A 23,162-nucleotide genomic window follows, 5' to 3' on the forward strand; every position below is an offset into this window, starting at 1 on the left:
GAGAGGAAATTCAGCTCCTTTCATCAGAGTGTTCAAGAGCCAGAATATCAAGAATAAGAGTTACAAATCCCTAAAAGTATCCCAGAAAATTCCTCCATGTACGATTTAGAGTCGGTTTGACATTAGATTGTGGAGATGGACGTAAAACAGACTTACATTGTGAAATGGGAAAGGGATTTAAACAAAACCTTTTCCACAGATGACCTGAACACGATCTACAGGCTTACTTATAGGACATCTATTTTCTGCAGGACCTGTGGACATAGTTTTTAAATTGCTTTTGCGTCAGTATAATCCACAGAGGTTTCCCAAGCTGGAGATTGCTTTATTGTCCCTCCTGCAGCGAGCAGCATCTAAGACTAAGAAGCAGGAGCTCCAACAGCGGCTTGGTTGACTAACCACTCTTATTCTTGACCTTCTGGTTCTCGATTGCTGTGATGAGTGGAGCGCTGTTGTCACCGATCAATGTTGTTCTACTTCACTGATGGCTACTTTTCAATAGACTTTAATATAACACATTAATAGATGAAAAAAATCACAGATTTTCCGTATCAGTCTTCAGTGAGTTTACCCTCGACGTCACATATATGTTTATATAGATATGTTTTTATATATATATATATATATATATATACAGTATATCTATCTATCTATCTATATATATATATATATATATATATATATATATATATATATATAAATGCATATGTTCTATAGCAGCCATGTCACACATAAGACTTGCAGCAGGTGTGATACATAGATCCTAGAGGTTTAAATTCCAATTTTGAATTGAATGGTTCTGTAGAGGATCTACTGGGGCCCAGTGTCTCTCAGTGATATCTTTCAGTATTCTTTGTGTCTATTTTCATCTTGATATCCATTTCATGTTGATTGTTATCTTTATTTTATTTCATTATTTATTTTTATTTCATTTCATTTCATTTTTAGTTATTTATTTTCATTCTCATCCATATTATTTTTATTTTTTCATTCTATTTTCATTTTTTTTAATCTTTATTTTATTTTCCTTTTCATTTTTATTATCATTTATAATTTTCCTTTTCTTTTTATTCTAGTTGTTGGACATTTTTATAATGTCTGTAGCATAATGAGCTTCATTTACTAAGAGTGTAGGGTTTTTACTAGTGTGAAATGTTGTTTGAGGGTGCGTTCACCTGCTAGTAACTAGCAGCGGGTTTCCCGCTGCGAGTTACGCTACCATTCATTTGAATGGGTCCGTGGACAGTCCGCAAATCTGATACTATTGCGGACTGTCTGCGGACCCATTTAAATCAATGGTTGCGTAACTCACAGCAGGATTCCCGCAGCGTGAAACCCGCTGCTAGTTACTAGCATGTGAACGCACCCTCAGACTTGCAGGATTCCACCCTATTTACTATGGGAATCATAGATTTATAAGTCAGGAAATTTCCAGCCATTTATTCACAGTCTCAGACATGTCTCAGACACTGTGCACCAAAATAACTTGGAAAAACTCGACAAAAACGAGTGGGTTTTAGCTTAATAAATGAGGGCCAATGTGTATAAGGACCTCAGATATGTGAGATTGGTCCAGAGAATCTATTTCCTGATTTCTATATCACAATGTGACTATCTGCTTCATTTGTCTTAATTGAGACCATGTGCATATAAAAAGGACATTTCAACCTTCATTCACTAACACATCTTCTAATGAAAGGGTCGCATATATCTATATTAGTACCCTGAAACGCGTCTATATTCAGGTGTATATCTATAGGCACACTACTACTTTTATATATCCAGCCGTTCAGCCCAGAAGTGGTCCAGCATTCCACCTTTTGAACTCTACCTGGCGATCCTGTGAACACTACTGACGTCAGACGCTATGCCACGAGGACTTTGGATCTGCCATCAAAGCGCTGTATGCACAGTACCTGCTAGCCAAGCGCTGCATCCACTCATCTAAGTGCCGTAATACTCTGCCATTCTGCTGCTCCTGCTGAGCCTGGCACCGCCGGACCATCAACGCTTACCTGCGCTCCTACTATAGTTCCATCTGCCAGAGATTTAGCGGTATCTGCTGCATTCACGGGGTCCTGTGTCTACGGACCAACCGCAACAGCCCCTGCCAGCGCTCTCTAACATCCCGTAACACTACCAGCGCATACACTGAAGCATCTGACCTCTCAGGTAAAGTGTGTTTGCAATTTACACAGACGCCAGCCAGCACCTTATATGGGTGAGACTCTGCTACTATACGGACGACATTTATCATTGTCTTTAGACGCCTTTTGGTTTACGCATTTCTGCAGATTTTGAGTTGCAATCCACTGATTTTGGCAATACACATGATATAGAAGGGTTTTACTAACTGCGCCTTTTTTTGAAAAAAGGCGCAAAGGCACTGAAAAGTCTCTAAAACTAAACCAGCCTAGACTTAGCTTAGCTTTATGGTGTATGTGAAGAGAGAATTTTCAGAAAATGTGACCTGCACAAAATTTATCAAATTCTCTGTGACCGTTTAATAAATGTGGTGCTCCTACACATTACCAACACACAAAAAAGGTGTAAAAAAAATGCTTTACTTACACTACATAAATGCCTGCCTATATCTCTTTATGCCATCTATGAACTATAGAATATTAACAGGTCTTTTCAATACAGGATTGCAATCCTAGATGCTGGACTTTATATTATAACACAACCAGTGAATATTCTTCATTATTTTATTGTAGTAGTGTGCATTTTACTATAGTTACAACTGTTTTATGTTAAAATGACTCTATGAGAATATGCAAGGATTGCACTCACTACTCTTCGTAGGTAATTTTTCTTTGCTCTTTATTGATGTGATGTACACAAAAGAAATTGCAGGGTACAGCTGAACTAGCAGCGGGCAGCGGTGCCGGGATGTTCCTTAGAACCGATTCTAAGGAACATCTTGGCGCCACCGCCCACTGCTAGTTCAGCTGTTCAGCATTTTTGTAACTTTGGAGCTCTCTGCTTGTAAGAAAATATACCAAATAAATTATATATTGATTCACATATACAATATGTCTACTTTATGTTGGCATCATAAAGTTGACATGTTTTTACTATTTGAAGACATCAGAGGGCTTCAAAGTATTGCATCAATTTTCCAATTTTTCAAGTAAATTTCAAAATCTGAATTTTTCAGGGTTCAGTTCAGTTTTGAAGTGAATTTGAGGATCGTTATGTTAGAAATACGCCATAATGGACCCCATTATGAAAACTGCATCCCTCAATGTATTTAAAAGGACATTCAGAAAGTATGTTAACCATTTAGGTGTTTCACAGGAATAGCAGCAAAGTGGAGGCAATGATAAAAAATCTTCATTTTTAACATTAATATGTTCTTGTACACCCATATTTTTTATTTTTACAAGGGGTAAAAGGAGAGAAAAAAAATGTTGTAACCCAATGTCTCTCGAGTAAGGAAATACCTCATATGTGTATGTAAAGGGCTTTGTGGGTGCACTAGAGGGCTCAGAAGGGAAGGAGCGACAATGGAATTTTGGAGAGCGAATTTTGCTGAAATGGTTTTTGAGGGGCATGTCTCATTTAGGAAGCCTCCATGGTGTCAGAACAGTGAAAAACACCCCACATGGTATACTATTTAGGAATCTACACCCCTCAAGGAACGTAACAAGGGGTACAGTGAGCCTTAACACCCCACAGGTATTTGACGACTTTGCCTTGAAGTTGGACGTGAAAATAAAAATGTAAAAAAATTTTTTTTTTAACTAAAATGCTGATGTTACCCCAAATTTTTCATTTTTTACAAGGGGTAAAAGGTGAAAATGTCCCCCCAAATTTGTAACCCCATTTCTCTCGAGTATGAAAATATCTCATATGTGGATGTTAAGTGCTCTGTGGGTGCACAAGAGGGCTCAGAAGGGAAGGAGCGACAATGGAATTTTGGAGGAAAAGAAGTCGGGGGCCATGTGCGTGTACAAAGCCCCCATGATGCCAGAACAGTGAACCCCCCCCCCACATGTGACCCCATTTTGGAAACTACACCCCTGACAGAATTTAATAAGGGGTGCAGTGAGCATTTACACTCCACTGGTGTTTGACAGATCTTTGTAACAGTGGGCTGTGCAAATGAAAAATTACATTTTTCATTTTCACGGACCACTGTTCAAAAATCAGACACCTGTGTGGTGTAAATGCTCACTGTACCCCTTATTACATTCCCTGAGGGGTGTAGTTTCTTAAATGGGTTCACATGTGGGCATTTATTTTTTAGCATTTATTTCAGAACCGCTGTAACCAGCAGCCACCCCTGTGCAAATCACCAGTTTAGGCCTCAAATGTATATAGTGCGCTCTCACTCCTGAGCCATGTTGTGCGTCCGCAGAGCACTTTATGTCCCCATATGGGGTATTTCCATACTTAGGAGAAATTGTGTTACAAATTTTGGGGGTCTTTTCTTCCTTTTACATCTTATGAAAATGAAAAGTATGGGGCAACGCCAGCATGTTAGTGTAAAATTTTTTATTTTTTATGCTAACATGCTGGTGTAGACCCAACTTTACCTTTTCATAAGGGGTAGAAGCCACCAAAAATATGTAGGGCAATTTCTCCCGAGTACGGAGATACCCCATGTGTGGCCCTAAACTGTCGCCTTGAAATACGACAGGGGTCCGAAGTGAGAGCGCCATGCGCATTTGAGGCCTTAATTAGAGATTTTCATAGGGGTGTACCTGGATGCAAGAATTACACTTGCCTCCTCCACCAAAAATACTGTACATCAGTTTTCCCCCAAACAGGGTGCCTCCAGCTGTTACAAAACTCCCAACATGCCTGGACAGTCAATGGCTGTCCGGCAATACTGGGAGCTGTTATTTTGCAACAGCTGGAGGCTCCGTTTTGGAAAAACTGAAGTACAAGACATTTTTAATTTGTATTGGGGGGGGGGAGGCCCACAGTGTAAGGGTGTAGTGTATATGTAGTGTTTTACTCTTTATTTAGGGTAAGTGTAGTGTATAGTGTAGTGTTTTTAGGGTACATTCTCACGGGCAGGGGTTTACAGTGAATTTCCCGCTGGGAGTTTGAGCTGCAGCTGAAAATTTGACGCATCTCAAATTTGAAGCGGGAAACTTGCTGTAAACCCCCTCCCATGTCAATGTACCCCTCTAGCTGTTACATAACTACAACTCCCACCATGTACGGTCTGTCAGTGCATGCTGGGTGTTGTAGTTTTGCCCCCCTCCCATGTGAATGTACATTCACATGGCAGGGGCTCAAAACTATAACACCCAGCATGCACTGACAGACCGTGCATGGTGGGAGTTGTAGTTATGTAACAGCTAGAGGCACACTGGTTGGGATTGGGAAACACTGAGTTAGGTAACAGACTACCGCAGTGTTTCCGCACCACTGTCTGTTTTCTAACTCAGTGTTTCCCAACCCATGTGCCTCCAGCTGTTGCAAAACTACAACTACTAGCATGCATGGTCTGTCAGTGCATGCTGGGAGTTACAGTTTTGCAGCAGCAGGAGGTACACGGGTTGGGAAACACTGAGTTAGGAAACAGACAATATTTCCCAACCAGTGTGCCTCCAGTTGTTGCAAAACTACAACTCCCAGCATGCCCAGACAGCCGAAGGGCATGTTGGGAGTTGTAGATATGGAACAACTGGAGGAGAACAGTTTGGCGACCACTGTATAGTGGTCTCCAAACAGAGCCCTTCCAGATGTTGCAAAACTACAACTCCCAGCATGCTGAGACTGTCCAGGCATTCTGGGAGTTGTAGTTCTGAAACATCTGAAGGGCCAGATGTTACGGAACTACAACTCCCAGCATGCCTTGTAGTTTTGCAACATCTGGAAGGACACAGTTTGGAGACCACTGCACACTGCACACAGATCTTCACTGCTGCCTCTGATGCTGCGGCTGCCTCCACTTTCCTGCCGGTCCTCCCCTGCTCCACTCGCCGGTCCTTGGTCCCCGCCTGCCGCAGGTCCCTGAGTGCCCAAGGTACCCGCCGCCATCTTTCCCCTCTCTGTCCCTGCTTCCAGGGCTGGGCAGAGCTGGGGAAATTAAGTTTAAACTACAGATCACGGCGCAAAAAATGAGCCCTTACACATTTCCGTATACAAAAAAATAAAAATGTATAGAGGTCAGAAGAGGAAATTTTTAACCTCCTCAGGATGCCGGGCGTATGCATATGCCCTGCATCCCGAGTCCTTAAGGACGTGGGGCGTATGCATACGTCCGTGGGAATTCAGGTCCCCGCCGCTAGCCGGTTGGGGACCGGACTGGGATGACTGCTGAAATCATTCATCAGGCATCCCGGCACATCCTGAGACATCGGTTCCTGAGACCCCCCCCATGTCGGCGATCGCAGAAAATCGCATGTCAATTCAGACATGCGATTTTCTGCTATTCCGGCTGATCTGGTCTCTGGTGACCGGAAAATAGGGATGATCGGAGCTGTCAGTGACAGCCCCAATCATCCTGAGGGATAGGAGTGGGGTCGCAGTGCTGCAATCTCCTCCTATCCCCTGCCATTGGTCAGAACTGATTCTGACCAATGGCAGAGCAGGACAGTGGGTACCGGTCTCCATCTTCTCCCCCCGTTCTGGATGTCGGGCAGAATGGGGGGAGAAGATGGAGACTGGTACCTTACCTGAAGATGGCCTGGGGACCGCAGATCGTCGCTGGAGACTGCAGAGATCGGCTCAGGTAGGGAAACGACAGTGGGGAGGGGGGGGGGGGAATGAAAGTGAAAGTAAAGCAATCTTTACTGTGACAACCACTAGGAAGGCAGAACTGCAACTCCCAGCATGCCCAGATAGCCAAAGGCTGTCTGAGCATGCTGGGAGTTGTATTTTTGCAACATCTGGAGGGTCTCAGCTTGGAGACCACTGTTACAGTGGTGCCCAAACGGTAGCCCTCCAGATGTTGCCAAACTACAACTCTCAGCATGCCTAGACTGCCCAGGCATGCTGGGAGTTGTAGTTCTGTAACATCTGTCCCTTCAGATTTTGCAATTTTCATGAAATGTTTGAAAATTGCTGCTCTACTTTTCAAAAAGTAAAAATATGTCCATTTTATGATGCCAACATAAAGTGGACATATTGTATTTGTGAATATAAATTAAATGTATTTGGAATATCTATTTTCCTTACAAGCAGAAAGCTTCAAAGTTAGAAAAATGCAAAATTTTCTAAAATTTCATGACATTTGGGGATTTTTCACCACAAAAGGATGCAAGTAATGACGAAAATTTACCACCAAAATAAAGTAGAATATGTCACGAAAAAAACAATCTCAGAATCAGAATATTCGGTAAAAGCGTTTTAGAGATATTAATGCATAAAGTGACGGTGGTCAGAATTGCGAAAAAGGGCTCAGTCCTTAAGGTGAAAAAGGGCTGCGTCCTTAACCTCTTCAGGACACAGGGCGTATGGATACGCCCTGCATTCCGAGTCCTTAAGGACCGAGGGCGTATCCATACGCCCGTGGGAAATCCGGTCCCCACCGCTAGCCGGTTGGGGACCGGAGCTGGATGCCTGCTGAAATCATTCAGCAGGCACCCTGGCACATCGCCCAGGGGGGTCCTGAGACCCCCCCATGTCGGCGATCGGAGAAAATCGCATGTCAATTCAGACATGCGATTTTCTCCAATTCCGGGTTGATCGGGTCTCTGGTGACCCGATCACCCGGAAAATAGGGCTGATCGGAATTGTCAGCAACAGCCCCGATCAGCTTAAAGGATAGTAGTGAGGTCGCAAAGCTGCGATCTACTCCTATCCCCTGCCATTACTCAGAACGGAGTTCTGACCAATGGCAGCGCAGGACAGGGGGTTTACTGTGGCAACCACTAGGGGGGCCAAACTGCAACTCCCAGCATGCCCAGACAGCCAAAGGCTGTCTGGGCATGCTGGGAGTTGTAGTTTTGCAACATCTGGAGGGTCACAGTTTGGAGACCACTGTTACAGTGGTGCCCAAACAGTAGCCCTCCAGATGTTGCCAAACTACAACTCTCAGCATGCCTCGACTGCTCAGGCATGCTGGGAGTTGTAGTTCTGTAACATCTGTCCCTTCAGATTTAGCAATTTTCATGACATTTTTGAAAATTGCTGCTCTACTTTGAAGCCCTCTAATTTTTTCAAAAAGCAAAAGTATGTCCATTTTATGATGCCAACATAAAGTGGACATATTGTGTTTGTGAAGAAAAATAAAATGTTTTTGGAATATCCATTTTCCTTACAATTAGAGAGCTTCAAAGTTAGAAAAAATACCAAATTTTCTAAATTTTCATGAAATTTTGGGATTTTTCACCAAAAAAGGATGCAATTAACGCCGAAAATTTACCAACAAAATAAAGTAGAATATGTCACGAAAAAACTATCTCAGAATCAGAATATTCGGTAAAAGTGTTTTCGCGTTATTAATTTGTAAAGTGACGGTTGTCAGAATTGCGAAAAAGGGCTCAGTCCTTAAGGTGAAAAAGGGCTGCGTCCTTAAGGGGTTAAGGGGTTAAACTTACTAATCGCAAAAAGTTATACTACAGAAGTAAAACTAAATCAAATCTACATAAGTTGGGTATCAATTTAATTATATGGACCTACATAATAAAGATAAGGTGTGATTTTGACCGAAAAGTGCACTGCGTAGAATCTGAAGCCCCCAAAAGTTACAATATGGATTTTTTTTTTTCAATTTTGCCCCACAAATATTTTTTTTTCTGGTTTTGCCGTAGATTATGTAGGGAAATGATTGATGGTATTACAAAGTAAAATTGGTGACGCAAAAAACAAGCCTCATATGGGTCTGTAGGTGGAAAATGTAAAGTTTTTGTTTTGTTTCCTTTTTCCTCCTCACCTTCTAAAAATCATAAGTGCAAAAATGAAAAATGGCCCGGTCCTTACTGGGTTCAAGGAGGTATCCAGGCATAGAAACAAATAGCTAAATTCCTCCAAAAACAGAACCAACTCTGTCCTCAGGTTGTGTGTGGTATTACAACTTTGCTCCAATCACCTTAATGGAATGCCCACACAACCTGGGGACAGGTGGTGCTGTTATTGGAACAAATTAACACTATGTTTCAATCCTTGGATAAGCCCTTTAAGCTTCATCAACTATGCAATTATTGATCTATCATTTGGCATTGAACCCCTTTTAAGAGTCATGACATCTATCACATATGAACTGATATATTCTCTTTTAGGCTGTGTTACCACATGCGTCAGAAATCATGTCCTTGTGTTCATCAATGGCTGTATGATCTCAATCATTTAGATTAGGCTGTGACATGAATCTCATGGATGCAAGCATTAGTAGTTGGCATCATTTCTACAACAGATACAGAATGGCAGGTGTGAAACACTTACCTCTGTTTCTTAAGACAGCAGGCGAGCCTAAGGGGAAACAGATTAAAAATGAATTATTCATTATTGTAAAGATAAATGACAATATCAAGCATTACTGAGATTTCCATACCAAATGACCAGTTTATAGATTTTTCTTGTTTAAATGTATTTTGGTCAGTGTAACTAGAAAGGTTTCAAGGATTGTACAGTCCCAGTCATACTCACCTACCCCAATCTGCAGCTGCTGTTCCACTGTGTTACCACACCCCTTCATTAAATATGCCCAGCCCTGTATATTCACCAGCCAGAACTCAGCCCATATGAAAATAAAGTCCCGTACATCTGACGTATTCACTGAATCAGAGGGGACTACAGAGCTCTATAACTCAGCACGGGGGGGCAGTCATCATGCTGTAGATATGTATATGATCAGTCCTCATACCCCTCCCTCCCCCAAAGCCATCTACTGGTAACTCCTGCTCATTTTATTCAGAGTGACCACAGGTCCTCTTCAAAGGGTGTGTGACCAGAAAATGGCCTTTTGTAAATGAAGGTTTTAAGTTAAACATAGAAACAAAGAATTTTAGTTGAGGTACTTTCTAATTTTAGATTGTGTTTTTGGTATTGAGCCAAAAAAAATAAAAAATTGAGCGGTGTGGCTTGCAACCTAGATGGACACAATTACCAGGAGATGCAGAGCATAGCTTGTAGAGTAAGGTACTGGAAGTCCCATGGATTTCCATGTGATTTTAGACAAAAACCCTGACCCGTACAAATGGTGGGTGCAGGGAAGGTGTTAGGGTTAATTTACCTATCCTATGTTGTTAGTTGACATAATTAATATGTTTACCAAATTTGGAAGTGGCGCTGGAACATACATACACACATTGGGGGAGATTTATCGAAACCTATATATCTTGCCCATAGCACCTGTCACGATCACACGCTAATGGGTCCAGCCAAGACACTAGAGAGAGTGTGATGGTGCAACGGTTAAAGCCACCAGACCTCTGGGTATCCACTACTAGTCCCAGCAAGTCACCAAATTAACCCTTTGATAAACGTGTTTCACCAGAGCCTCCTTCAGAAAGGTGAGCTCCTATATTTAGAGATCAAAGACCAGAGCTGATTAATTAAACATTTAATCTGAAAAAGGTATCACAGTGATACGTATAAAACAAATATATATAAAAGTGTTCAGCAAGACAAGTTAAGAGAACAAAAAGAAAAGTCCTTACAGCATAATGGTATAGCAGTCCTTGTGAGTGAGAGTCCAGCTGTACCTTAGGATGTCTTGTCAGCTTTTGCAACAGGCTTGAACAAAGGTTTTAGGGGGGGGGGTGGGGGGGGGGGGGGGGGGGGGGGGACTGCCATCCCTCTTTCCTGGTCCTTTATCTTAGTCTGTTTTATGACAGGCAGAGTGCCTGACTTTAAAGGAGGTGTAACACAGATAGACAGACCCCCCCCAATAAAACTGGAATACACAATAACAAATACACAGGCTGAATGAACCCTCACCCATGCCTTAGATTATCCATTATCCACAAATACAATTATCAAAGAGCAAAAAATTATGTCCAGCGTGGCTCACATAAAACATAGCTTTTATTGCATAATATTCCACAGGTACATGGACACGGTAGACATAGGTGATGCATTTCGGCTTGTCAAAGAGCCTTAGTCTGACTAAGATGGGAATGACTAAAATAGCCTTAGTCTGACTAAAATGGGAATGGTTGGTGATATTAACTTCCTGTTTGTGGCACATTAGTATATGTGAGGGGGGAAACTTTTCAAGATGGGAGGTGACCATGGTGGCCATTTCGAAGTCGGCCATTTTTAATCCAACTTTAGTTTTTTCAATAGGAAGAGGGTCATGTGACACATCAAACTTATTGGGAATTTCACAAGAAAAATAACGTAACGTTATTCTTTCATGAGTTATTTACAAGTTTCTCTTTGACATTGACATCTCGTCAAGATTAACACGTGAGGAGCAGATAGAAATTGTGTTGATGTCTGGTGAACGCAGTAACCGGGTCATTGCAGCAGATTTCAATGCAAGACGCCCTACGAGACCACCCATCTCCTATGCTACAGTTAGCAAACTGCTTGCTAAGTTTCGTGAAACTGGTTCAGTGTTGGATTTGCCAAAATGTTGTCACTAATGAAGAAACATCAGTGGCTTTCCTAGCTTCATTCAGCAAGAGCCCACAGCGTAGCACTCGCCGCATGTCACGGAATCTGTAGGCGCTATATAAATAAAATAATAACTGGAGAGTGGCATTAGTCGAACATCCCTTTGGCGGATATTAGCTACTCACAAATGGCACCCTTACAAACTCCAGCTACTGCAGCATCTCAACGAGGCTGACCCAGATCGGCGCACTGAATTTGCAGAATGGGCAAAACAAAAATTGTAACAGAACCCTCAGTTTACGCAGAAGATTTTGCTCAGTGATGAGGCAAACTTTTATGTGAATGGTGAAGTTAACAAACAAAACCACCACTATTGGTCTGACACTAACCCACATTGGATAGATCCCTCCAAGACTGTTGGAACACAAAAATTGATGGTATGGTAATGGTGTGGTATATGGGGTACAAAGATAGTGGGGCCATTCTTCATCAATGGAAACCTCAAGGCCACTGGATATGGGAAATTGCTACATGATGATGTGTTTCCCTCTTTAGGGTATGTTCACACTACAGAGTGTAAACGGAATCTCCGCTCACAGAATTCAGCGAGCGGAGATTCAGACTGGCTGCTGGCGGCAGCGGTAGGACCGCGTGGCACTGCACCGTCACCATTGATGGCTATGCAGTGCCCGCGGACTTCTGCGCAAAGAATGAACATGTTCTCTGTTTGCGCAGGACAATTCTGCCGCTGAAATTCCGCAGTGTGAACGGGTCTCGCGGAGACCCATTCACACTAATGTTAAGTTCACACCGCGGAATTCCGGTGGAATTCCATAGTGTGAACATACCCTTATGCACTGAAGCTGGCAAGTTCCCTGAGTTTTTCCAGCAAGATGGTGCACCACCACATTATGGGTGTCAGGTCCGACCATTCCTAGATGAACAGTTTCCTAGAAAGTGGATTATGTCGTCGTGGGCCAGTTGGATGGCCCACAAGGTCTCCCGTTCTGACCCCCTTAGACTTTTATCTTTTGGGGTCATCTGAAGACAATTGTCTATGCTGTGAAGATACGAGATGTGCAGCACCTGAAAACTACAGATACTGGAAGCCTGTGCTAGCATTTCTCCTCCGGTGTTGCTATCAGTGTGTGAAGAGTGGGAGAAGAGGGTTGCATTGACAATCCAACACAATGGGCAGCACATTGAACACGTTTTATAAGTGGTCAGAAACTTGTAAATAACTCATGAAAGAATAAAGTTACGTTAAAACCAAGCACATCATTGTTTTTCTTGTGAAATTCCCAATAAGTTTGATGTGTCACATGACCCTCTTCCTATTGAAAAAACAAAAGTTGGATTGAAAATGGCCAACTTCAATATGGCCGCCATGGTCACCACTCATCTTGAAAAGTTTCCCCCCTCACATATACTAATGTGCCACAAACAGGAAGTTAATATCCATTGCCATTTTATTAAGGTGTATCCATATAAATGTCCCACCGTGTATACAAAGAAAATATTAAAATAATTATTAGTAGTTACAACAACTTTGGGATGAACTAGAATGTTCACTGCAAGCCAGGCCCTCTTGTCAAACATTGTTTGACCTCAAAAATGCTTTTCTTGATGGAAAAAAATATATAACACCAAATTCATATAAATGCCTATAGATTTAGAATGGGATGTTGTAAAATCTGCAGCAGATGTAGTGTATCTATCTACATACACACACAGTACATATACTTACACATATAACCCTTTCATATATTATTGGTATAGAACTGTACTGCTTGTACAGATTTACTCAATGTGGGCCGCTGTTCAAGAGGGTTTACAATCAAATGAAGTTTGTCTAATGCGCTAAATTAGATTTCCAATAAAAACAAGGAATGTTAATGGGATTTGAGTCACATCTCCACAATATATAAACAAGCCATTACTGCTTGAAAATATTTTCACACAGAAATTCTTTCTAGAGGAAGTGTGAAATCTAATTAAAAACACTTCTGTTCGCATGGCAAGGAATTAAGTGTGTTGGATCTGAAGGTCAGAGGAATACAGTCAGTAAATGTCCTTGAAGACGTAGCCTTCAGATGTCATCCTCGTGCCAAGGTCACATAGCGCTCATACGTTTCCTGTACAGTTATGTGATGGAGCTCTAAAGCATTATCACTCAATAGCTGTTTGCTACAACTCATGGGAGAGCTGAATGATCTGTGATAAAGTGAGGTTTGCATTTACCAGAGATCATTAACTCTGTGTTAATTAAACTATCCCTCTCCTGCTGGTACTGCTGACAAGATGGCCCACTGATGAGATGCAGTCCGTCAACAACGAACATGCTGAGGCACCAAGCTTTCCCCTGAGGAGAGGCATCCATGTCACATACTGACAGCTAACCTTCATCCACAAACCTTACCTACTCTTTAAAATGAAGTGATGGCAGTAAGAATGGCTGCTATTGAAAGGAATTGGCGGAACAATAAAGCACACATTTTATAGTATAAAAGAATTGGCTGAGTTTAGAAAAAATATAGCAAAGTACCTATATCTGTGAGACTGCTCCCCAGGTTATGCCATTACAGATCAAAAGTCGTTTTTTTTTTCTATTTTCTTGCCAAGTTCTGTGTCGCACTGTTGTTTTCATGCTGCCAGGGCTTGCGGTGGGTGTAAAGCTCCCATGATCCCTCTTCCCTATCATAAACATTACCTCTATAGCCCCCAGACCCTTTTTACAAGATGTAAGGTAATTCATAACTACAGTATTCTCATACAACAAAGAGCTTCACAGCTTCTAAAATGAAAGTAAAAAAAACAATTGCGATGTCCCGATCATCTGAGAGGATGGCAGGAGGGCCCTTACCTGTCTACTCGCCGTCCGATCAGTCCTCTGTTGTTCCAGGAAGCCTCTGCAGGCTGGAGCAGCAGAGCACTGATAACATTAATCATGCTGAGTCAAAGCCCAGCATTGAACAGTGTATGCTATCGTAAGATTGCATGTTATAGCCTCCTGAGGGTGCTTAGAAAATAAAAAAAAGTTAAATGTGTAAAAAAAATAGATGCGAATAAGCCCCTCCCCTAATAAAAGTTGGAATCACCCCCTTTTCCCATTTTTTTAATAAAATGATGTAATCAAAAATAAACATAAACATATGTGGTATCGCCACGTGTGTAATATCCGGACTATAAAAATATAAGGTTAGTAGTGGAGCATCTATATTACTCGTCAAGCTGTCACCGGAAGTTGGTTGACAGGTGCCACGCCCCCATTAGTCCCAAGACCCAACATATCAGCCAGCCCCTTCCGGTGGTGTTTGACAGGTACCATGCCCCCTCCCAATGTGTCCTTACTATGCCTATATGTTGGCCCCCAGCTCTCCAACAACCCCCACCTCTAACACCTCTCTTTTTAACCCCTTAAGGACCCGGGGCTTTTCCGTTTTTTCCTCCTTAAAAATCCATATGATGGCTTATTTTTTGCGCCACCAATTCTAATTTGTAAGGACGTCAGTCATTTTACCCAAAAAAGTACGGCGAAACGAAAAAAAAATTATTGAGACAATTTTTTTTTTTAAACGCCATTTTGTTACTTTTGGGGGCTTCCGTTTCTACACAGTACATTTTTCGGTAAAAATGACACCTTCTCTTTATTCTGTAGGTCCATACGATTAAAATGATACCCTACTTATATAGGTTTGATTTTGTCATACTTCTGGAAAAAATCATAACTACATGCAGGAAAATTTATACGTTTAAAATTGTCATCTTCTGACCCCTATAACTTTTTTATTTTTCCGCGTATGGGGCGGTATGAGGGCTCATTTTTTGCGCTGTGATCTGAAGTTTTTAGCCGTACAATTTTTGCATTGATAGGACTTATTGATTTTTATTCATGTTTTCATGATATAAAAAGTGACCAAAAATGCACTATTTTGGACTTTGGAATTTTTTGGCGCGTACGCCATTGACCATGCGGTTTAATTAACAATATATTTTTATAATTCGGTGGCCCCGCGTTATAGATCTGGAGCGGACTCATGACGTACGTCATGGGTCCTTAAGAGGTTAAGAGAGCCCAATTACGTCTTAATCTCTCAGACATCTTGCCGCTACTATGTACAGTGCATAGAATGCACTACAAAATGAAAGCATACATTTTTTGATCTAATTTTCTTTGGTATATACACCGCTGGTAAAGCTGGAGGGAAGAACCCCGAAGCGCTTAGTGAATCAAACTGGTGGGTTCACAGGCCCACTGTTGGGGTTTGCAATTCCATTAATAACGAGCCTGCTTTTTAACAAATAATGGAGCATACAGAGAAAATGTACTTGGTGCCCAAACACGAATTCAACAAGATAAATCATGCCGTTACACCCACATCTAGCGTATGGCAAAGTGTAATACATCGTCATGAAATTATGTTTTACAGCGTGGCGATTTGCTGGATGATGTGAAAATTAAACGATACACAGATATACTGCAAAGATACTTGATTCTTGCTAAACAGGATGCAAAAGAGTTAGCATCTTGTTACCGTATATACTCGAGTATAAGCCAAGTTTTTCAGCACGATTTTTCGTGCTGAAAACACCCCCCTCGGCTTATACTCGAGTGAACTCTCCACCCGCAGTGGTCTTCAACCTGCGGACCTTCAGAGGTTTCAAAACTACAACTCCCAGCAAGCCCGGGCAGCCATCGGCTGTCCGGGCTTGCTGGGATTTGTAGTTTTGAAACCTCCGGAGGTCCGCAGGTTGAAGACCACTGCGGCCTTCGACATCATCCAGCCCCCTCTCACCCCCTTTAGTTCTGTACAGTACTCGCCTCCGCTCGGCGCTGGTACGGTGCTAAAGGACTGTCCGGTGAGGAGGTGGGATAGTGGTTCCGGGCTGTTATCTTCACCGGGGAGGCCTCTTCTAAGCGCTTCGGGCCCGGCCCCAGAATAGTCACGTTGCCTTGACGACGACGCAGAGGTACATTCTTTACCAACGTACTTCTGCGTTATCGTCCAGGCAACGCCTCTATTCCGGGCCCGCAGCGCGGAGAAGAGGCGCCCCCAGTGAAGATAGCAGCCCGGAACTACTATCCCACCGGACGACCTCCCCACCAGACAGTCCTGTAGCATCGGACCAGCACCGGATGATGTCGAAGGCCGCAGTGGTCTTCAACCTGCGGACCTCCGGAGGTTTCAAAACTACAACTCCCAGCAAGCCCGGACAGCCGATGGCTGTCAGGGGACACACACCGGAGGCCTGAAGCAGGGCGGACCCGACCCCGGCAACAGGTAATTATACAACCAGGGATGGGGGAGGCAACGGGGCAGCGGCACCGGCAATGGGTGCCGCTGCCCCTTCTCTCCCCCTGGCTATCGGCGCCGCTGCCCCATTGCCGGCGCCGATAGCCAGGGGGAGAGAAGCGGCGCCGGCATTGGGGCAGCGGCGCCGATAGTCAGGGGGAGAGAACCGGCAGCGGCGCAGATAGCCAGCGGGAGAGAAGCGGCGGCAGCAGGGCTCTAGACCCCAGGAAAGGTAGGGGGAGAGAAGCGGGCAGCGACGGCCTCTCTTTCCCTGCCTTTCCTGGGGGTGTATCGAGGTATATGCATGCACACACACGCACCCTCATTTTACCAAGGATATTTGGGTAAAAAACTTTCTTTACCCAAATATCCTTGGTAAAACGAGGGTGCGTGTTATAGGCCAGTGTGTGGTATACCCCGATAAATACGGTAGTTTATAATCCGTGTTTAGTAGGGATATTGGGCGGAAATTCTCAATGTTTTCCTTGTTGCCCCCTTTCTTGGGTATTAAAATTATCACTGCTTCAGACATTGAGGGAGATAAACACCCCCTTTCCAAGGATTCATTAAAGGGGTATTCCAGGCCAAAACTTTTTTTTATATATCAACTGGCTCCGGAAAGTTAAACAGATTTGTAAACTACTTCTATTAAAAAATCTTAATCCTTCCAATAGTTATTAGCTTCTGAAGTTGAGATGTTGTTTTCTGTCTAACTGCTCTCTGATGACTTACGTCCCGGGAGCTGTGCAGTTCCTATGGGGATATTCTCCCATCATGCGCAGCTCCCAGGACGTGACATCATCATTGAGCAGTTAGACAGAAAACTTCAGAAGCTAATAACCATTGGAAGGATTAATATTTTTTAATAGAAGTAATTTACAAATCTGTTTAACTTTCCAGAGCCAGTTGATATATATAAAAAAAAGGTTTTGCCTGGAATACCCCTTTAACGATCTCCAAAAAACAGGGCAACAATGCTTTTTGAAACTTCCTATATATCTCAAATGGGAATCCATCTGATCCGAGAGCAGAATTCCCAGCGCAGGAACTAAGGGCTTCTTGAATGTCACTCAGGCTGATCCCTTTATTCAGCTTTCCCGTCCTCATCTTTCAGTTTTGGTAAAGTAAGTTTCAACAGAAATTCATCTATTTCTCTTTCAGATTTTTTATTCTCTGCCTCATATAATTTTTGCAAATAATCTACGGCAATAATCTATCTGATCAGCTTCCCCTCGCTGTTCTTCAGATTATTCATTTCACTGTTCTCCCTTTGATTCTTAATGATGCCGGCCAGCCACTTGTTAGATTTCCCCTCTTCTGTAAATTTCCTCTGTCCCCAGAAAAACATCCTATGTTGTGCTTTTTCCAGATTAAAATCCTTATATTTCTTTTGAGCATGCTCTAATTTTTTCCAAACCCTCTCTTCTGTTTTTTGTATACTCCTCTTCTATACATTGAATCTGTTTCACCAACCTCTCCTCCCTATTCTTTACCTGTTTCTTGAAGTAGGAGATATTTTTAACCAGAATCCCCCTCAAATATGCTTTTAAAGCATCCCATACCATAAATAAATCTGTAGAGTCTTTATTGGTGTCCCAGAACCATTTAATCTCCTCCTCTATTTCATTTGTTCCATTCCCTTACCTCCAACCAATGGGGATTGATGTTCATACTTTCATTTTGGGAGGAGTGTTGGTTCTCATATGCCAAACTACATGTCATCACAGCATGATCTGATATACATTTGGGTTCATAGCTCATTTTTTGGGTTACTCTAACCCCATTATCATTGGCCAGCATCATATCAATTAGCGAGGCAGTTTTATGACTAATTTTTTAGCACGAAAATACCATTTTTGGGTACAGATTTCTCCACACATCCCTCCAACCTAATTCTTCACATAGATCTGCTAATCTAGTTTTCCTTTCCCTTACAATACCACCCCTGCAATCTCTTTTGTTGCCTATTACAGAATTAAAATCCCAATAATGGACAGATCCTCACTCCATTAATATTTTCAATACCTCTGGTGTATATGGTGGCGGTATGTACACAAATGCAAGGACCACGTATACCCTATTCCATTCTACATATAAAAAAAACAAATCTCCCCTTTTTATCATATTGCGCCATTTTCACCTTAATATTGAGTTTCCCATGTATTAGAACGGTAACTCTGGCTGAGTAATTAGACCCAAATGCATGGAATTCCTGATTAGCCCAATTCTTTTTAACCTCTTAAGGACCAAGGACCTTTCTACAACGCGGGGCCACAGCGTGACCCCGCATCATAGCGGGTCGGGCTCAGCCTCTAACAACGGCCGGACCCGTGGCTGATAGCACGCAGCACTGATCACAATGTCGTGCGCTATTAACCCTTTAGACACGGCGGTCAAAGTTGAATGCCGCGTCTAAAGTGAAAGTGAAACAATGCCGGTTACCTCAGGGAGCTGTTTGGGATCGCCGCGGCAAAATCGCGGCATCCCGAAAAGCTTACGAGAAAGCCAGAGGATCCCTACCTGCTCCCATGCTGTCCGATCTCCAAATGACTGCTCAGTGCCTGAGATCCAGGCATGAGCAGTCAAGCGGCAGAATCATTGATCACTGGTTTCCTATGAGAAACCAGTGGTCTATTTAAAAGATCAGTGTGTGCAGTGTTATAGGTCCCTATGGGACCTATAACACTGCAAAAAAAAGTGAAAAAAATAGTGAATAAAAATCATTTAACACCTCCCCTAATAAAAGTTTGAATCAACCCCCTTTTCCCATAAAAAAAAAGTGTAAATAAAAATAAACATATGTGGTATCGCCGCGTGCGGAAATGTCCGAATTATAAAAATATATCATTAATTAAACCCCACGGTCAATGGCGTATGCGCAAAAAAAATTCCAAAGCCCAAAATAGTGTATGTTTGGTCACTATTTATAACATGAAAAAATGAATAAAAAGCGATCAATAAGTCCGATCAATACAAAATGATACCGCTAAAAACTTCAGACCACGGCGCAAAAAACGGGACCCTCATACCGACCCATACGCGGAAAAGTTCTAAAGTTATAGGGGTCAGAAGATGACAATTTTAAACGTATAAATTTTCCTGCATGTAGTTATGATTTTTTCAGAAGTACGACAAAATTCAACCTATATAAGTAGGGTATCATTTTAATTGTATGGACCTACAGAATTTTTACCGAAAAATGTACGGCGTAGAAACAGAAGCCCCCAAAAGTAAAAAAATGGGGTTTAAAAAAAAAATTTGTCTCACAATGATTTCTTTTCCATTTCGCCATATATTTTTGGGTAAAATGACTGATGTCATTACAAAGTAGAATTGGTGGCGCAAAAAATCAGCCATCATATGGATTTTTAGGTGCAAAATTGAATTGTGTCCTGCTTTCCTATGGCTTGAATCTACAATAAATTTTGGCTTTTATTGCACGTTATCCTGCGCTGGACCATCTATTTCTTCAAAATTGAAAGAGTTATGATTTTTTAAGGATAAGGAGGAAAAAATTAAAGTGCAAAAACTGAAAAACCCCTGTTCCTTAAGGGGTTAACTAGATGTACTTAGTTATGTGGGTTTCAAGTAGACATACGATTTCTGGGAGGTAATTTTTAACTCTATCCATAATCGCTACTCTTTTCCTCCTTTCTTTGATACCCCTAATATTCCAGACTAATACGTTAAAAGGTCACTTTCATTAAAACGAATTTTTGCTATTGCACTCCTTATGGTAAATGAAAAATATTTCTAATATACTTTGTTTAAAAAAATGAAGTTTTCTATGTTTTATTTGTGCTTAAAAAGCTCAAGAGCACATTTAACCCCAACTCATACATGGACTTTGGACCAAAGTCCGAACACAGGAAGTGCCGCCTGGAGTGCTGGGGGGGGGGGTGTCCAGCCTCATCCAACATCCAATCATAGCTTCTCTCACACATAACTGCCATATGCTGTTGGCTGGACACCCCCCCCCCCCCCCCTCAGCACTCCAGGCGGCACTTCCTGTGTTTGGACTTTGGTCCAAAGCCTGTGTTGGGGGAAAATGTGCTCTTGAGCTTTTTTAAGCACAAATAAACCAGAGAAAACTTCATTTTTTTTTAAACAAAGCATATTAGAAATATTTTTCATTTACCATAAGGAGTGCAATAACAAAAATGTTTTTACTGAGAGTGACCATTTAACTCCTTGTCTATCTTGGGCCCCCATCATTTAAATCTTCTGTCCTCCTACCTTTGTGCCAGGCTGACTTCTCACCCCTAACCCTTCCCCTCCCCCCCCTAATAGTCCACTTCTACTAACGGACCTCTCAACTTTCCAACTCCATCGCTCCCTTCCTTATTCCGATCCTTATTTATTTTATTCTTATAGACCTTGCGCTTCCATCCATTTTCCAATCTCTCTTGGGGATTGGAAAATGAATGCTTTCCCATTAAACACAACCCTTAGCTGAGCCGGGAATAAAAGCGAGAAAGAAATGTTCTGGTTATGCAGTCTTTTCTTAATGTCTCTGTACTCCATCCTCTTTCTTTGTCTTTCTCTTGAAAAGTCTGGGTATATATAGATATTTGCGCTCCCCAGTACGATCTCCCTTTTTTCCCTTGCTATTTTCAAGAGGATATCTCGATCTCTGGCACACATAAATTTCAGCAGTAAAGTCCGTAGTGGGGCTGCTGGACTTGGTTTTGTGAACGGGACCCTGTGCACTCTCTCTATAGCAAACCAGGGCGAGAAAGTCTGTTCTCCAAATGTATCAGTTATCCATTTAGTGCAAAATGCTATTGGGTCTGTCCCTTCCTCTCCTACCGGTACGCCGATAATTGTTACATTCGCCTGCCTTGATCTGTCTTCTAGATCTTCCACTTTTCCTTTCAAATATTTATTCTCCTTAGATATTTCTTCCTGTGCTTTCACCATGTCCCCAATTTTGCCATTTAATTGTGGGATCAATTTCTCTATTTTCCCCACTTTCTTTAACCTTTTTCATATCTTCCCGGCCCACTTGCAGAGTTAGCTCTTCCAATAATTTATTACTTTTTTCACTCCATTTAGAATAGAGCTCAGCATTTGATTACTGAGCTCTCCACTCTCTCCCTCCTCCGTAATGCCTTCCTCCTGTAGGACCGTATATCTGGAGCCCTTCATATTCTCCCTGGACCTTTGGGTCCTTGTTTTGATAGCGTCTTTGGAAGATAAAAATTTTTTTTTCTATATTTATAGCTTCTCCAGCGGGATTGCCGCCCAATCTCCTCGGTTTTAATTTTGGGGCCATTATCTTTTCTAAGACTTTAATCACACTTGCTAAGTGGTATTCCCTTTTACTCAGGGTAGTCCCGGGGTATATGCCTATGGGGAAACAAAGGCATATACCCCAGGCTGGATACACCATGCGGTAATGGCGAAATAGGCATGAGGGGCAGAAAGCAAAGTGGAAGGAAAGGTTTTCTGGTTTTTGCCCTTTTAACCCCTTAAGGACCCAGCCAATTTTCACTGTAGGACACGGCCATTTTTTGCACATCTGACCACTGTCACTTTAAACATTAATAACTCTGGGATGCTTTTACCTTTCATTCTGATTCCGAGATTGTTTTTTCGTGATATATTCTACTTTATGTTAGTGGTAAAATTTTGTTGATGCTTGTATCATTTCTTGGCGAAAAATTCCAAAATTTGATTTAAAAAAATGAAAATTTTGCATTTTTTTTTTTACTTTGAAGCTCTCTGCTTATAAGGAAAATGAATATTCCAAATAAATTATATATTGATTCACATATACAATATGTCTACTTTATGTTTCTGTCATAAAGTTGAGATGTTTTTACTTTTAGAAGACATCAGAGGGCTTCAAAGTAAAGCAGCAATTTTCCAATTTTTCAAAAAATTTTCAAGATCGAAATTTTTCAGGGACCAGTTCTGTTTTAAAGTGGACTTGAAGGGCCGTCTTATTAGAAATACCCCACAAATGACCCCATTATAAAAAGTGCACCCCTAAAAGTATTCAAAATGACATTCAAAAGGTTTGTTAACCCTTTAGGTGTTTCACAGGAATAGCAGCAAATTGAAGGAGAAAATTCAAAATCTTCATTTTTTACACTGGCATGTTCTTGTAGACCCAGTTATTGAATTTTTACAAGGGGTAAAAGGAGAGAAATCTTCCTAAAATGTGTAACCCAATTTTTCTCGAGTAAGAAAATACCTCATATGTGTATGTCAAGTGTTCGGCGGGTGCAGTAGAGGGCTCAAAAGGGAAGGAGCGACAGTGGGATTTTGGAGAGAGTTTTTCTGAAATGGTTTTTGGGGGGCGTGTTACATTTAGGAAGCCCCTATGGTGCCAGAACAGCAAAAAAAAACAAACACATGGCATACTATTTTGGAAACTACACCCCTCAAGGCACGTAA

At 41.9% G+C, this 23,162-nt stretch overlaps 1 protein-coding gene across 2 annotated transcripts in view; it reads right to left on the minus strand.

Annotated features, from left to right (window-relative positions):
- Positions 1-23,162, minus strand: part of LOC130355648 (otospiralin-like) — a 64,234-nt gene that overhangs the window by 10,444 nt on the left and 30,628 nt on the right. For both annotated transcript variants that reach the window (XR_008888605.1, XM_056556052.1), the window contains exon 2: positions 9,349-9,375. Coding sequence is in view for 1 of the 2 variants with exons in the window: in XM_056556052.1 (XP_056412027.1) it covers positions 9,349-9,375 (27 nt within the window). In the remaining variant the exon portion in view is untranslated. The remainder of the gene's footprint in view (positions 1-9,348; positions 9,376-23,162) is intronic.

This window comes from Hyla sarda, chromosome 2, assembly GCF_029499605.1.
Source record: "Hyla sarda isolate aHylSar1 chromosome 2, aHylSar1.hap1, whole genome shotgun sequence".
Lineage (NCBI taxonomy): Eukaryota > Metazoa > Chordata > Amphibia > Anura > Hylidae > Hyla > Hyla sarda.